Source organism: Botryllus schlosseri, chromosome 6 (assembly GCF_051294905.1).
Source record: "Botryllus schlosseri isolate E-star chromosome 6, Bs_hap1, whole genome shotgun sequence".
Classification (NCBI taxonomy): domain Eukaryota; kingdom Metazoa; phylum Chordata; class Ascidiacea; order Stolidobranchia; family Styelidae; genus Botryllus; species Botryllus schlosseri.
This window is the reverse complement of record NC_137241.1, coordinates 13,518,281-13,534,079: the sequence shown is the minus strand read 5'-3', so window position 1 is coordinate 13,534,079 and position 15,799 is coordinate 13,518,281. Positions and strand designations below refer to the sequence as shown.

At 39.9% G+C, this 15,799-nt stretch overlaps 4 protein-coding genes across 4 annotated transcripts in view; 3 read left to right on the top strand and 1 right to left on the bottom strand.

The window, feature by feature from the left end:
* The first annotated feature begins 548 nt into the window (after positions 1–548).
* Positions 549–7,317, top strand: LOC145440303 (uncharacterized). The gene is made up of 7 exons (XM_080317871.1): positions 549–694; positions 755–827; positions 1,679–1,772; positions 1,830–1,976; positions 4,042–4,108; positions 4,169–4,275; positions 5,835–7,317. Exons 1-7 carry the CDS (start codon positions 653–655, stop codon positions 6,706–6,708), a joined length of 1,404 nt encoding a protein of 467 aa, XP_080173997.1. The 5' UTR covers positions 549–652; the 3' UTR covers positions 6,709–7,317.
* A 1,437-nt stretch (positions 7,318–8,754) lies between these two features.
* LOC145440308 (uncharacterized) lies at positions 8,755–10,867 on the top strand. The gene has a single exon (XM_080317876.1). It carries the CDS (start codon positions 9,089–9,091, stop codon positions 10,286–10,288), a length of 1,200 nt encoding a protein of 399 aa, XP_080174002.1. The 5' UTR covers positions 8,755–9,088; the 3' UTR covers positions 10,289–10,867.
* A 6-nt stretch (positions 10,868–10,873) lies between these two features.
* LOC145440316 (E3 ubiquitin-protein ligase Hakai-like) lies at positions 10,874–14,187 on the top strand. The gene is made up of 5 exons (XM_080317888.1): positions 10,874–11,006; positions 11,075–11,169; positions 11,570–11,656; positions 11,716–11,777; positions 13,428–14,187. The coding sequence occupies exons 1-5, from the start codon at positions 10,904–10,906 to the stop codon at positions 13,876–13,878; spliced, it is 798 nt and encodes a 265-aa protein (XP_080174014.1). The 5' UTR covers positions 10,874–10,903; the 3' UTR covers positions 13,879–14,187.
* Positions 14,188–14,429: 242 nt separating this feature from the next.
* The window catches only part of LOC145440319 (peptidyl-prolyl cis-trans isomerase-like 1), a 120,912-nt gene continuing 119,542 nt past the window's right edge, over positions 14,430–15,799 (bottom strand). Inside the window, exons 4-5 of the mRNA XM_080317892.1 lie at positions 14,818–14,976; positions 14,430–14,759 (exon numbers count right to left, since the gene is read on the bottom strand). Coding sequence (XP_080174018.1) covers positions 14,626–14,759; positions 14,818–14,976 — 293 coding nt within the window. The 3' untranslated portion in view covers positions 14,430–14,625. The remainder of the gene's footprint in view (positions 14,760–14,817; positions 14,977–15,799) is intronic.

Genomic DNA, 15,799 nt, shown 5'->3' with positions numbered 1-15,799 from the left:
CGCGAGATCTGCCAATGTTGATAAATACAGCAAGCTAAGACCGTCGGTTAGGTTTATATAGTTCAGCGGTTTTGAACCTGATTAACCAGGAGGCGTACAGCGAACGAAGTTGCTGGTTTGCTGCATCAGAAATAATTAGTAGGTCGTCATTTCAGATCCTGTATCATTGTAGTGTAGGTGAAGCGGTCAGGAATTTTACCTCATTCTACTTGAAACACAAGACTTATCCCAGAGCCATATTGGAATTGGTGGCTATATCGCTGCGATTGTATGTTTCCCCCCTGTATTATTGTAAACTTTCTTTGAACGAATAAAAATCTGTCTGTCTGGGTCCACAACCTAATGATTGAGTTTAACCTCGTTTATAAACATATTTTTATTTTTAGTCGATCTCTACGTCAAGTGAGATTTATTGCAGAAAATTCAGTGATCCTGGGTGTGAATGTCATGCAAGTAAATGTCATGCAAGTAAATTGATACGCACAATGAAAGTGACTTGTATTATATTCTAAGAGAAATAGATGATTCTGAATGTCAGAAATCAATTTTAACTTATGCGACATTGTATTGTTGATCTTTAGATATTTTGATTTGGCTTAGTAGAGTAAGCTACCTTAGTTTCTAATAGTGGAGGCTCAAAAATAATTCCGCAATGCCATCCAAGAAAAAGAAATACAATTCGAGATTTCCACCGGTAAGATATGTTTTTCCTTGCTGAAAATCTTCGAGTTGAATTCAGACCTGTTTTGTACAGGCACGCATCAAGAAAATCATGCAGACAGATGAAGACATTGGAAAAGTAGCAGCAGCTGTTCCAGTTTTGATCTGTATCCTTTGACAATTTGTTGTTAAAACTCGTCGTTTCAGACATAATTATGTGCACAGAAATCATCCTGGTCCAACGAAATATAGTTTTGCGAAAACTGTGGAAGTCACTAAAACATTCGATCATTGGATATTGTCATAATACCGTTATGCTATTGTTTTTTAGTTTTCTGCCAAATTGTGATTGCTAGGAAAGGAAAGGATGTGGTGTATTTTTGTCCCTGATGTTTTTTGCGGCATATACACCGACTTATGATACATATACACACGATCAGTGCATTTGCATACCATGAGTGCATGATGTACATATGCCGCTGGACAAGGAAGTGCAGATATAGCCTTTTACGGCTTTCTAAGTCATGCGCCATCCCTCCATGCTATCCCAGTAATGCATGAGTGCCAAGCAGGGAAGTCATGGATACCAGTGTTAGGCCTACTAATCAGGTCTTTGGTCTGACCCGGCCGAGAATCGAACCCACGACCTACCGATCAAGAAGCCGGACGCTTCCCATTACGCTATCTTGTCTGTAGATTGTAATATGATTGCGGTCGATCCTGCATCATACGATAGTCACAAAGCTACTTGATGCCCGAGAGACTGGATGACATTTTTCTGCCCTAGTTAGCATTTGCTATTGATCTAGTGTCCGTGTGGAATACCCTATTTGTTCATTTGCTGATTGTGAGACAAGATTCTTCCTGAACTTAATAGTCTGAACCAGATCGGAGTCTGTCAAAAATCTTTGAAAATATATGAGTAATATCGCTTGATATCATTCCAAAGTACGGTAACCCAAATAACATTTGCAGATGGTTTTAACAGTTGAGAAAGTCCTTGATTGATTTATCCTAGCAAAATGTTTAGAAATGTTTTTAACGTCGCTGCTGACCAAAGCCGGGGACGTCACAAAATCGAAACGCGCAAAGACAATGTCTCGGATACATTTGTGAGTTGTGATTGCTCGCTTCTCCGGAAGTACGTGTAACTAATACTTATCATTTAGAAAGGACTGTATCATGTCGGAGACAATGTTCGACTTTCTGCAAGATCAAGTCGCGCATATTCAAGACCTTCAAGGTGAAGAAGAGGGTGGAATGTCTTCAGGATTCATTCCAGAGACGGAAAATCCTGTGAAGGCTGCCAAAAAAAGGTTTGAATTGTTAACTACTCTACGTTGTACAGCGCCTAGCTGACTTAATTCAAGTTTTTGTGTGGAACTTCCAAATAATGACAAACATGATCATTATTCATCACACATACTGTTCCATCTAATACGATCAAGACAACCACAAAACAAACTTTTGCTGTGCCTTCAATGAAAGATGATGCAGACTTGGAATGTGTTTCAATCATGTTTTGACTCAGCTTTAATGTTATTCACATAGCCACTCGTTAGGCCCAAGTTTTATGGTTATAAATAATTTCGGTAAAATCAGGAATGTAGCCTAATCTTACTTTGAAAGGCCTAGCACAGATTTAACTGATATTTTGCATCAAATGTTGACAGTTCCTTTCTGTGTAATTCTGTGAAATGGTGTTTAGGAAATTTGATAGACCCTGAATTCTTCAAGAAATTATTTTAGAAACAAAGCAAGAAAGGGTAACAACACCATTTTCTGACAAGGCTACTTCTACTTAATGGAATACACATTGAAGTCCCAATTTATTCATATTGTAATGTGATAATGTAAATTTAACCTCATACAACCGATGTCCTGTTGTTGGTGTGAGTTCATCAGTCAAAATAATGATGCAATTCGTCATTTATATTATCTTTTGTATTTCATGACTTGATCAATATTCTGTCACTTTATGATGAAGTATGATACTATGTATCATATGTGCTTATGCTCATACCAGTAGCTTTGACATTGACAGTCAGTCTAATAGGCCCATAATCACTTCCTATTTAATAATTTCACAGTAGAATGTTTGTTATTTCGGGGAAAATTGGGGAAGCACAATGTGAAAAATTTAAAATCCGACAAACATAATGTATTCTGATATTGTGTGTGAAAATGTATTTAGTGTTATACGCAAATTCCTGTTTTGATTTAATTTAGACTTATTGAAATGCAGACCTCATCTTTGACTAATATATTTATTCTGTAATTCATCAGCATCTACAAATATTGTAGACCGATCTCATGGTGTTACTATATTGAATTGTTCTTCTACTCTGCGCATATCGTCATTACAGGACAGATCTTGAGATTGCAGAATATTTTTGTGCTAGGATGTTTGTGATATGGATTGTCAGTAAAAAGTATCTTATCATCCTCCCTAGGCCTGGATTCTATCAACATGTGTTTTAAATGGTATCAATATTTTTGTACTTGAAAAAGTTTTTTTAGGCCATATTACCGCCCTTCTACCCTTGGCGGTTCAGAAATGTGGATTGAACAAGCCATTTGGGGTACTTCAGAATAACGCGAAACAATAACTTCATATTGTTAATTTATTCGTTAAAAGCTTTTCGACTGACTCTCATCAGTAGCGAACAGCAGTGATAGGGTGAATCAAATTCGAAATGTAGGAACTATTTTGTCTGTATGATGTAATACAACAACAAAAAACTAGTAGACAGGCAAGATACGGTAGTAACGATACAAAACAAACGTTAACGAGCACATATTTGATTACAAATAACCGTAGACAACAACACAAAACATTAATGAAATATTCCAAGAGTGTAGAGGCGTGACTTGGAGCATAATTTTCGAGTCAATTTCAAGTCATTAAGTAATCAGTGTCGACTAAATCGCTGTATTTGTGTGTGTTCTGATTGTTACATCACAAATAATTTGACAGCAAAAGAAACAATCATAGCCTTCAGCTTGCGTTATAGCACTAGTACTACATTAATCTAAAAGCAATTCATCTCTGTTCTATAGACTGCTCTGAGCTCTCATTGTGCAAATGGCGAATCAAATTTTTGTTTCAAGCAACTAGCAAAATGTAATGCCTTTGAATCATCCCTCATACATCAAAATCCATTGTAACTTGAATTGCGACTTGACTTGACTCGAGTCACCTTCGAAAATTGATTGACTTGCTTGACTCGGGTCAAATTGTCCAATGAGACTTGTGAGTCAAGGATAGTGACTTGATCCCAACACTGCCTTCTACTAGAAGAGATATCACCCTTATTTTGATACATGCTTAGATTAACCTCTGAAATTTCAGTACCCAGAAATCTCTTTCATTTTTAACAGAAGTCTTGCAAAAGCAAAAAAGTTACCCAGAAAACGGCTGAAGCAAGATACTGGAAGTGACCATGAGGTGATAGACATGTCTTTTCCAGCATAATTTGTAGATGGCTAAGGAGAATTTTTCGTTCAGAGTGATATTGCTGATGAAAGCGATAATGCTTCGGGTGATGAGAAAAGCGGAACATACTCTGCGGACTCACTCAGCACAGCAAGACAGAGAAAGTTGGGATCGCAAAGGTTTGTACTATTTTGTGTCCTGTTCAGTGTTCACTGTGTATTGATGGAATCAGCGGTGTAGCTTGTTCCTGAACATAATTTTGGAACTTGAAATTACTGCACATTTGTTACTTTGACACCGTTGAACTGTGCGATTACCTCAATGCAGAGGTGGTCAAAGTCACTGAAGCTACTCAGGTGGAAGTAAAGTAGCCACACAAAATCTACTCAAGTATGAGTACCTATAGTGCTTTAAAATCAACAAAACTACTTGTAGTAGTAGAATTGGCCAGTTTTGAATCTACTCAAGCAAGTGCTTGTGACAAGGAGTCATAAGTCCGCTCTCATGGTCTGTCAAAAATGAAAGCTGAGCTGTGCAGAGACATAGATGGGTTCGTCAGGTTGAATTCCAGCAGGTGTGAATTTTCCACAGCATACATACCACGGCATCTTAGGATGCAAACGATAGTTTTCCTGTGGAACAGCGGTCTAAACTTTTGTTTAGCCGCAGTGTCCATTTCAAAAAATGTGATGGAATGACGCCCTCCCCCGTATTACAAGGCCCGGAGTTTATGTGAAGAGCGTTGCGGAGAAGCTGCATGTGCTACTTGATTACAATACCTATCGTTGCAAGCGTTTTGCTGGGCCATATTTACTGCGATAAAACGTGTCATATGCGCAACAATGCGGTGTGAAAGCAACAACGCAACCTACTGCATAAATTATATTGACCAATACATTCGTGAAAACACAATTTCCACTCCATATCAATTACGCGTGAATAATGGCGCAAGTCCTGGACTTGACTCAACTTCTGGAAGCCAAATCCTTGTTGCAAACCTAGAGCCGATAAATTTCTCCGTCTCAATCTTTTTCCCTCTCTCTCTCTTTCTTATTTGAAGAATATAATACTTCTACATCACAAACTGCAAATTGGGAAAGTAAGTAAGTAAATCACAAAATATCACGAATTAGAAGTAAAATTAGAGGAAAATGAGATTTGCTTGATGAAGTAGGCCTACTGCAAGTAGAAAAGCCTACTTGAGTACTTCAAAAATGTAGAAGTACTTCGTTACTGACCACCTCTGACCCAATGTGATTCAGAATGGTAAACGTAAGTAATATAGTTTATAAGTCGTTTTAAAAAGGGTGCTGTTAATTGCCGTAACATTCTGTTCGAATACTCGTCAAGTAGGGATTTCTAAGTATTGATGATCTACTTGAGTGGAAGAGAACTTAATTTAGTAGTACCTATGAACGCAACTCTCAAAGCAAATTTTTTCGCATCAACTCGTTTCAGCATAATGAATGGCATATGCAATGCATACTAATCAATGCAAGTTGGTCAGGCTATCCAACTCTATGAGTAGGACAATTTCACTGAAACATTTGTTATGAATTTAATGAACTAATATTTGTCTGACAAAGCTGGAGTAAACTGGTGAATTGTGAGGTGATATGAAACTAATCGACCGGAATAGGCGAGTAATCAACCTACTCAAGTTTGGGGTTAGACACATATCCATTGTTACTGACCACCTCTGCTCGGCCGTTCAATAAAGTTGATTCTATTGTTACAGTATTGCAGGGGGTGAGGAGGCCGGCACATCCGAACCAAAGCAATCGATACATATTCCGTTACATATGCTGATGGCAAATAATGAAATTCCGACATCAGTGAAGGTGGAACGGTCGTTATCCACCTCAGTGAGCAGTGTAATGCCAACATCCGTTAAGGTGGAACGTTCGTTATCCACCCAAGATAAAATCAGGCGGTCCGCGACAGCGGTTAGCGATAGTAAACCGTGGGCGATCACGAAGCAAAATACGCCCAGGGAAAAGAACTTTCCAAATCACGATCTTTCTGTAAGGCAGGGTGTCATAGTAACGAATTCGTTGGCCCATGGCACTGCTTACGTGCCCCCTACATTTGCACAGTCGTCTTTGGACGGAGGCGGTAAGGTCAATACTGGGTATGCCGCTACGGAGTCTGCAGCAGCACCGACCAATTTATCTGCGAAGGCATCGAGGAGCATTCATCCTCCAAATGAGAACTACATGTTGGATTCGCGACGTGAGAGCATGCTCTCTCTGCTACACAGTCCGGTGCCTTTGCCAGACTCTATTACGGCTGACAATTCCACTGTATCAAGAAGAAACAGCCTTCCAGCTACGCACGAAAAATATGCGTACAACCCTTTGACTCAGCAACCTCGACCACCTTTACATTATCCAAATTTGCAACTGACTCCCAATGGCACTATGCCACCGTCTTATTCCAAGCATATTCCACCGTACATACCCCCCGCCACTCAACGCCATTATTTGGGATACCCTCAGACTATGCTTACGCCGACCGCTCAGAATCCTTTACTGGCAGTACATTCGGGTATGGCACAAATGAAACCAATCCCAAGAACAAAAAGTGATGATGACGACGACTACGACACCTGAATTTGTTTGGCGTGCAGCAGTGGTTAAGACTTGTTGTGCAACAAGTCATTCAAATACCGAAGCAGTCGGCCGATGTCCGTGTTCATGTATGGGGTGTAATTAACGTGACTGTGTCATAATTTACTTCGCACAATAATTTGCAGTGGGAAATGCATTGGAAGTGGTGGCATCTGTCAATATGTGTAAGCCTATGCTCTCTACATGAACATGACTAGATTGTGCTGTGTATTTTGTTAAATTGGCAATTGCAAGACTATGGGGTAGAAATGTCGCTGCGTAGCATTGGATGCTGCAAGTAATTTTGTAATGGATGTACGGATTTGAATATCGTTGAACATCTCTTAAATCTTGTCTTATTGTTTGTTTATCATAATTTTATGCAAATATTTTGCGTGGGAGATTATTTCTGCCTGTTACTATTGCAACTGCATGGATAAATATAAAGTGATGTATGTTATTGAATTGACCTATTGTTATCATGTGTTGTTTGAAGTCGATGTGAAAACAACAGTTTTCAATCCAAATTGATGTTATGCCGTGTGAGTCAAACGAGTTGAACTATTTTGCAGTCTTTACCATTTTAACGCTTTGAACATGCCTTTCTAAAGATTCTGTTGTCGTGATCTTCAGGGATTAGCTTGAATCTTCGTGCCAAACTCTGAACCGAACCAGTCAGGTACTCAGTTTTGCCAAGACCTTCATATCAGAAACTTCGAACTGCAAATTCTACCTAAAGGAGCGGATGTACTAAACTGGATGCGTTCTTCATGCAATTCTTTCGAATATGTCGCTAGTCACTCCAAAGATAATTTTCCACTGGAGAAATGTTGGCTATTGATCAGAATATCCATTTGATGAGTAGTGGGCGCCGTTTAGTTTCGGGTTGCCATGGGTCCGGAAATTTGGCTTGCGAAAACCATTCGATTTAATAGCAGCCTTGAATTTTTATAATTTGATTTACTGGACGGCGCGCTCCTGCTTGAATGCTACGTCTGTATCAGAGATGAGCGGATTTGAAATTTCTATGTCCTAATCCAATCCAAATCCGAACCTTCAAATCCAAATCCTAATCCATAACTTTTTCATATCCATGTCCAATCCTAATCCGATTTCAATTGGGAATTCAGAAAAAAAAAACTAATTTATGCAATGGTGGGATTCGAAAATTTTCTTTCACAACCAACGATTCACTTGATTCAAGATAATCTAGTAACCATAAGTACATTACTAACTGATCTGAATAAAGTTTGTCGCCATTCGCCACACGACATTTCAATCTCCCAGAAAATACATAAATCCAATCCAAATCCTAATCCGTTCTGAAAAAAATGTCTAATCCAAATCCGACAAAATTTCACAAATCCGGTTTTTTCAAAACCTAATCCTAATCCATGCTCATCTCTGGTCTGTATACAATGAGATGAGCATGGATTAGGATTAGGTTTTGAAAAAACAGGATTTGTGAAATTTTGTCGGATTTGGATTAGACATTTTTTTCAGAACGGATTAGGATTTGGATTGGATTTACCTATTTTCTGGGAGGTTGAAATGTCGTGTGGCGAATGGCGACAAACTTTATTCAGATCAGTTATTAATGTACTTATGGTTACTAAGTTATCTTGAATCAAGTGAATCGTTGGCCGTGAAAGAAAATTTTCGAATCCCTTCATTGAATAAGTTAGTATTTTTTCTGAATTTCCAGTTGGAATCGGATTAGGATTGGACAGGACATGGACTTGAATATGAAAAAGTTATGGATTAGGATTTGGATTTGGATTTGGAGGTTCGGATTTGGATTGGATTAGGACATAGAAATTTCAAATCCGCTCATCTCTGGTATACCAGAGATGAGCATGGATTAGGATTAGGTTTTGAAAAAACAGGATTTGTGAAATTTTGTCGGATTTGGATTGGATTTGGATTAGACATTTTTTTCAGAACGGATTAGGATTTGGATTGGATTTACCTATTCTCTGGGAGATTGAAATGTCGTGTGACTAATGGCGACAAACTTTATGCAGATCAGTTATTAATGTACTTATGGTTACTAAGTTATCTTGAATCAAGTGAATCGTTGGTTGTGAAAGAAAATTTCCGAATCCCTCCATTGCATAAATTAGTATTTTTTCTGAATTTCCAGTTGGAATCGGATTAGGATTGGACATGGACTTGAATATGAAAAAGTTATGGATCAGGATTTGGATTTGGATTGGAAGGTTCGGATTTGGATTGGATTAGGACATAGAAATTTCAAATCCGCTCATCTCTGTGGTATACATACAGCTTGCGTATTGGGCTAACGGGTCGGTGGCTTGGATTTTAGGTGCCGAAGCAAGTGCTGTAACTAATGCTGTAACTGCAATTGCCGAACATATCGAGCATGTCATTGCCAGAATCGAAAATTTCCGACAAGCCCCCTCAACCAGTTCCAAGAGGTTCACGAACGACATTAGATTTCGGGAGTTGCTCGCAAAATTTTAATTTCGATGTCAAAACCAGCACCAGTGAAGCACGCGTGGGAACTACTGTTGATAATGATGAAATGAATGCTGAAATTTGCCGCTATCGAAAAGGTTTGCAAGTCTACAATGATGCGAACGCTGCCAGTACTACATGTGTTACCTCTAACAGTGACCAAGGTGCGAGCGATAACAATACTCCACCCAGTATCGCCGATTTGAGAAAACGTTTACAGGACGTTATGGAGAAAAATAGCCAGTGGCAAGTCTATGATAACCAAAGAGAAGAGTACGTCAAAAGTTTGCATGTGAAATATCATGACTTGTACTGTAAATTCCAAGACCTTACGACTAGCTATAATCAAATCACGAGCAATTCAAGTAGTTTGTCCGAGCAACAAAGGCAATACTATGATACACTGTTAATACAAGCGAAAGCAGAACGAGAGTCGTATCAAGCAGAAATACAGAAATTAAAATCGGATATAGAAGATATGAAGACTAAATTTGCTGTTGATTTGAGCAGTTCCAAAATCGAGACGGACCATTGGAAGAAATTGTGTGAGAATCAAGTCAAACTTAAAGAAGACAATGGCATCCCGAAGAACCGTGGCACAGTTACCAAAGCCAATAAAGAGAACTGGGATCGTATTTCATCCTTGCAGAGAGAAATGGAATTATATCGAAAAGAATTTTCAGTGGAACGCTCTAGACGAGAAAGTATCGAGAGACGTTTAGAAAATATGCACAGACAATTGAAGCCAAAAGACGACAATCACCGGAAGACAAGTGTTCCAAATTATAGACTCGATGCTACCGAGTCCCGTAGTAGGAAGTCTAGGCCTTCTACGAGTAATCATTTGAATGTACCCAACAAAGAAAAAATTGCAGTACGTAGTGACAGAAGATCTCATCCGGCAGACCCTACCCACATAACCACAAGAAAGAAAAAGAGCCCCCGAAACCCCGAACCAGTTGTCATTGAGGATGACAGACTCAATAATACTTACAGTGAATTCAGCCATCATAACAATCATGAAATTTCCTGCCCAAACTGCGGCAAAGTGTATGCCGTTGATGAGCATGAATTCCTGTTGAGTCACATTGATCTATGCATATGACATGCGTGTATTGATAATGTGAGCTTCTTGCACTTGTCACTGTAATCAAATATATATTTATATAGGCTGAAACTACAGCGGGTCTTAGGAGTGAAATATTTCGCGTGCAGCAACATTTCCCTTGTGACATTCTTCCTTCAGTAGACCTAAGACACTGTCCACATTCCATACTATAGTCCTTGTTTTGCAATGACTATCAGCCTTCAGCGTGTCTCATGCATGCATACTTGAAGGATAGAAGGAAATAGCGCCAAGACATTGCTACTGGCATAGAAGATACCCCAAAAGTTGGGATTTTTAATTGAGCACTAGTTCACTGTATTGAAATAACAATTAATCCTGTTATGTGGGTTGTTTTGGTGTTTTCAATTTGCTTGGGGCTTGGGTTGACGAAACCTATAGCCTATTGTACTTGTCATTTTGTGCTTATTGAAATTTTTTCCATGAATTCTCTTCTAGCTATGTGCATAGTTGAGACTGAAGAGACCGAGTTTTTACACCATTAAGTTTCGCACACATCTCGCTCGTACTGTAAATAGGGTATACTTCCCACTGCCATGTTTTCAAAATTATTCTAGATATTCTGAAATAGGCAAATTTCTATTGAAAGTAGCGATGGATGAGGCCCAGTTAATGCACAAAAAACGAAGACAAGATTCACATTACCAATCGGATTACCACCCCCGCTACAAAAAGCCTAGGGACGACTGGAGATCTGGTAGGATAGGCATATCGCTATGTGATTAAATTTTTTTATTAATTTTAATAAACTTGATGCTTGATTAGGTAATAATTATCGAGACAAAGAAAGGTATGCTGATCGACAAGACCGAAACCGCGGAGGGACGCAATACAACAGGAATCCAGAATGGGATGTTGAGGTATTTCAAGTTTGATATATGACATATTATTCCAATTTGCCAGAATGTACCTTTGTCAAGCCGGAATACTTCCTTGAAGTTTGATGGGTTTCAAATTGAATGAGGCTGGAATATTTGTTTTATTTGTATTAGGATTGAACATCATGTTTTAGCAGCCGATTTAGGATTGCAACTATCGAAACGCGACATCCGACATTTCATTTGATTTGTTGATGAGCCCCATGTTGGTGATATTGCTACTCCTAATTTTCTTTTTGGTTTGACCCTTGCAGCTACCAAGTTGCAGACTACTGTACTAACTTGTGTTTGGTCATAGTTTAAGGATATAGCAGAGCAAGGCTGTATTGTGATTGTATTTTAATTTAGTGCAATCATCTGATATATGCCTTTCACTTTTTAGATCAACTTGATTGGAATTATGGAGCAGAACCCAATGATTCATTTGTGTGATACATGCCGCCTCCCCATCAGAAGTTATGGTCGTCTGGTAAGGGGGTGATCAAATATGTCAGTAACTAATGAAATTTTATAATCTCTTTTCTTTAGATTCCATGCAAACATGTGTTTTGCTTCAAATGTGCCAAGAAGACCGACAAAAACTGCCCAAGGTATGAATATGACAGCTTGTCAAACTGTAGGTCACGAAGGGTTATCTTTTTTCAAGTTGATCAACTAAACATTTTTGGGCCCCTTCTAGCTCTCCTGAATTAGGGGCTTGGTGTACTGCAGTTACTGTAGCCCATATTATAACTCTTGTATACATTATGGCCATTCGTTGTTCCACTCAACGTTGCGAAACACAATGATGTGATCCCCGCATCCACAAACTCAGTTTGTGTTATTTGGGTTTTAGTTCCATTATGATGCGACTTGAATATAACTGTGATAGCAAAGCAATGCTGGGCCAGCTTATGGCAATTCTCAAGTCATTTCGGTGAATGGGATACTACAGAGAAATGGAGAACGAAATTTGATTATGCAAACTTTACTTAGTATGTCTTGTACCAACTGAAGTTGCGATTTCGGAACATTCAATCCAATGATACAATCAATTCATGTGAACCATACATTATTTACGATGATTTCAAGGCCAGACATTTTTAGACCAACTCTATAAAGATTAATGAGCTGCAGAAAATCCTCAATCCAATACGATTTGTTGCGGTGGTGCCGTACAATTCCACAGGGAGTTGATAATTGATAATAAATTGCAATTATGGCTTATTGTTTACGTTAATAGTACCTGCTGGAGGACCGAAAATCTACATCAAATACACTTCAGTCTGAGTTGATGCACACCCTTTTGAACAACATATGACCCTGCCAGGATATTCGGTTACTTCAGCATTAACGTCCAGTTATTATTTGATCGAAGTTATTTTCGTTGCTGTTAGCATCGTACAAAAGACGCCGTTGCGCCTCCCATTTATGACTTGTGGTTCTATACCAATACCGAGAAAACCAGTACCGAGAATGGACATTACCGAGAATGCCATTACCGAGAATGGACATTACCGAGAACGGACATTACCGAGAATGGTCATTACCGAGAATGGACACCACCGAGAATGGACATTACCGAGAATGGCCAATGTCAAGAATATAGCTGACTGGGACTGACGTTGTCGAGAAATCAATACCTGAGCATCGATACCGAATGTGGCAACGCCGTGATGCACTCACGCGACCTGTGCATATGCATAAAATGCCTGCATTGCATATATTGCATTCTCGGTAATGTCCATTCTCGGTGGTGTCCATTCTCGGAAATGTCCATTCTCTGTAGTGTCCATTCTCAGTAATGTCCATTCTCGGTGGTGTCCATTCTCGGTAATGGCATTCTCGGTAATGGTTTTCTCGGTATTGTCCGGACACCATGACTTGTACATCGTGACTCCATACGTGCCACATACGTCTCATCGGAGTGGGATGAAAAGCTTTATTTAGCCTACGTCTAATTCAATAATATGAATGTATATATATATATGTTTTGAGCGATTGACATTACAAATATCACTAAACTTTCACTGAATCTATAATTTTCCAAAAGACTCCGTGGCCCACCCCAAAATGCTCCAGTAGCCGGCCCACTGGTTGAAAACCACTGTATTAGAACATTGTGCATCATTTTCTAGTCAGCTCACGTCATAGTCTCATTGATAAGTTATGTCGTTGCATTGGATTGATTGATTGATCTTTGCACTTCAATACGCTGGCACGGATGAGACGATTTATTCAATTCAGCCTTCTTTCGGTAGGTGTGGCGACGAAGTGCACAGAATCGAACAGTGTCGTCACGGAACAGTCTGGATGTGCTCGGTGATAAACTGCAGCCGGACTTACCTGTCTCAGAGAGATCTGCAAGCCCACATCAATCACCGGCACAACAAACCGGCCCTGTCCGCAATTACAGTCCCCCCACCACCTATCCCGGGAAACATTCTGGTGCCACCTCCGCCGGTCTCTACGATACCGCCTCAGGTGCCGCCATACGTGCTCATGCCCAACACCTCGCAACCCCCTCCTTCGATACTGCCCCCTCCGGTAACCAAACCTGGTATCCCAGCCACGCAAGAAGTTGTGTCCCGGCCCATTAGTAATTTAATCACAATACAAATACAGGATAATCCGGCGCAAGCAGGTTCTAACGTGGCGCCTCAATGGCCGATGCACCCGAGCGCAAGAACTCAAGGCAGGAGTAATTATTGAGTGTCGGAGATATATGCGATGGCGAAATCTCCCTTACGAAGTCAGTCGATACGACATAGTTGATTTCGGGGGCCGTGATGAAATCGGCCTGGGTCAGGAAACCGTCTGCGGCAAAGGAATATACTCGAGCTGGACTGTTCGGGAATTGGAAGCGGAGTTGTCATGCTCTGGCGGAAAAGCTGACATTCGAATTCGATTGGTGTTCAGTACCTTTGATGATCAGGTTCTTCTTGTATGAGCCTGTTGATTTGGTTGATGCTAAAACAATCTTGTGCTGTTGCTCAATGTTATTATAATTGTTTCCTTTTACTTTTTTGTTCTAGTTCCCTTTCTTTGAGCGAGATCAGTGAATTGGCGTATTGTTAATCATTATTCTCCGGCAAAGTACATCAGAAAGCTTATCAGTTTTGGGTGTCTTGTCTAGCTCTCGTTACTGTTCTGTTCCCCAAATGATCACTTGGCAGACCTAATTGCACACAGAACAGCTAGCTCTCCTATTGTACCCTAAACACCACACACAGGTACTCCTATCCCATTTGACGGAGCCAAAATGTTTAAAAAAGTGATTTATTTGAAAAAGGGGTAAGAATTTCAGTCAGCAAAGCGGCCTGACATGATCCGTTCGCTGTACTACAACAATTGTATGCATGCGAGCTCTACACGTCTTTCACCAGTTCACATTCATCGATTCAAACCAGCCAATTTGAATTTCTTGCACTGCTCGAGGTGTCGTCTCGATTTGCAAATTCAACCGTCAACAGGGTAAGCCCTCTTAATAAAGACATCTTCGGTTGGACGGTCTTGATTCCCGGTTTCAACCATTCCTAGATTCGCCACGACAGTCATCCCTTCGCAAACTCGTCCAAAAATGGTGTGCTTACCTATAACAAACAAAATCATAATTCGGAGTATTGACTAAAACGATGGATTAGAACACACCGTCGAGCCATTGCGTGGGCGCAAGGGTGATGAAAAATTGGCTGCCGTTTGTGTTTGGTCCGGAATTGGCCATCGACAAGATGCCGGCACCGGAATGTTTCAGTTCCTTGTGAATTTCATCTCCGAATTGTGGTCCGTATATCGAAGCACCCCCTCTACCTGTGTGTTGATAGTGAATGTAGACATTACGACACTGAGAAGCTTATTGCCAGTTTCAGACAATATTTTGGCGTTGGCTTCTATTTCATTGACAAGTTTAAATGTAACCCAGTATAGATACATTCGAATCAATGATACAAGCAAGTTAATAGTAACCCAGTAAAAAAGGCAATAGATAGCCGACTTTGGTCATGTATTCAGACTACTTACTACCAGTGTTGGGATGACTCGAGTCAGACTCGAGTCATCTTTTTGGTAAGACTTGACTTGACTCGAGTCACTATGCTAAATGACTTGACTTGACTCGGCGTATCAGAAATGTGGATTGACTCGTGACTCGGAGCAAAATTCACGAGTCAATTTCAAGTCATCAAGTAATCGGTGTCGATCAAAATCATTGTATCTTGCATATGTTCGGATTGTTCGCGAAACGCTGGTGTAACCCGTGAGAGCGACCAATCATTTAATGATCGTGCGTTTTACTGAGCCTCCATTGTTCTCTCACAAATAAATTAAACGCAAACTAAGTGATCGAAGCTTACTGCTTACGTTGTCGTAAACTAGTGTAGTAAAGTAATTTCTGCTCTATGTTTTAACTTAACCAAACCTCTTGTTTTATTGAAACTGAATTCGATTATATTTTATACAGTCCTCAACCATTGGCGCAGGCTGGAATTGTATCATATCGATTTGTAAATGCGTAATGTATTGCATCTTATCAATTCGCATCTATTCTTTTTTTGGCTGGTAACTATAAACTGCGGTTTAGCAGTTCTACATATCTGTGAGCGATACAGCGCCTTCTTGCGTGTATATTTAACTC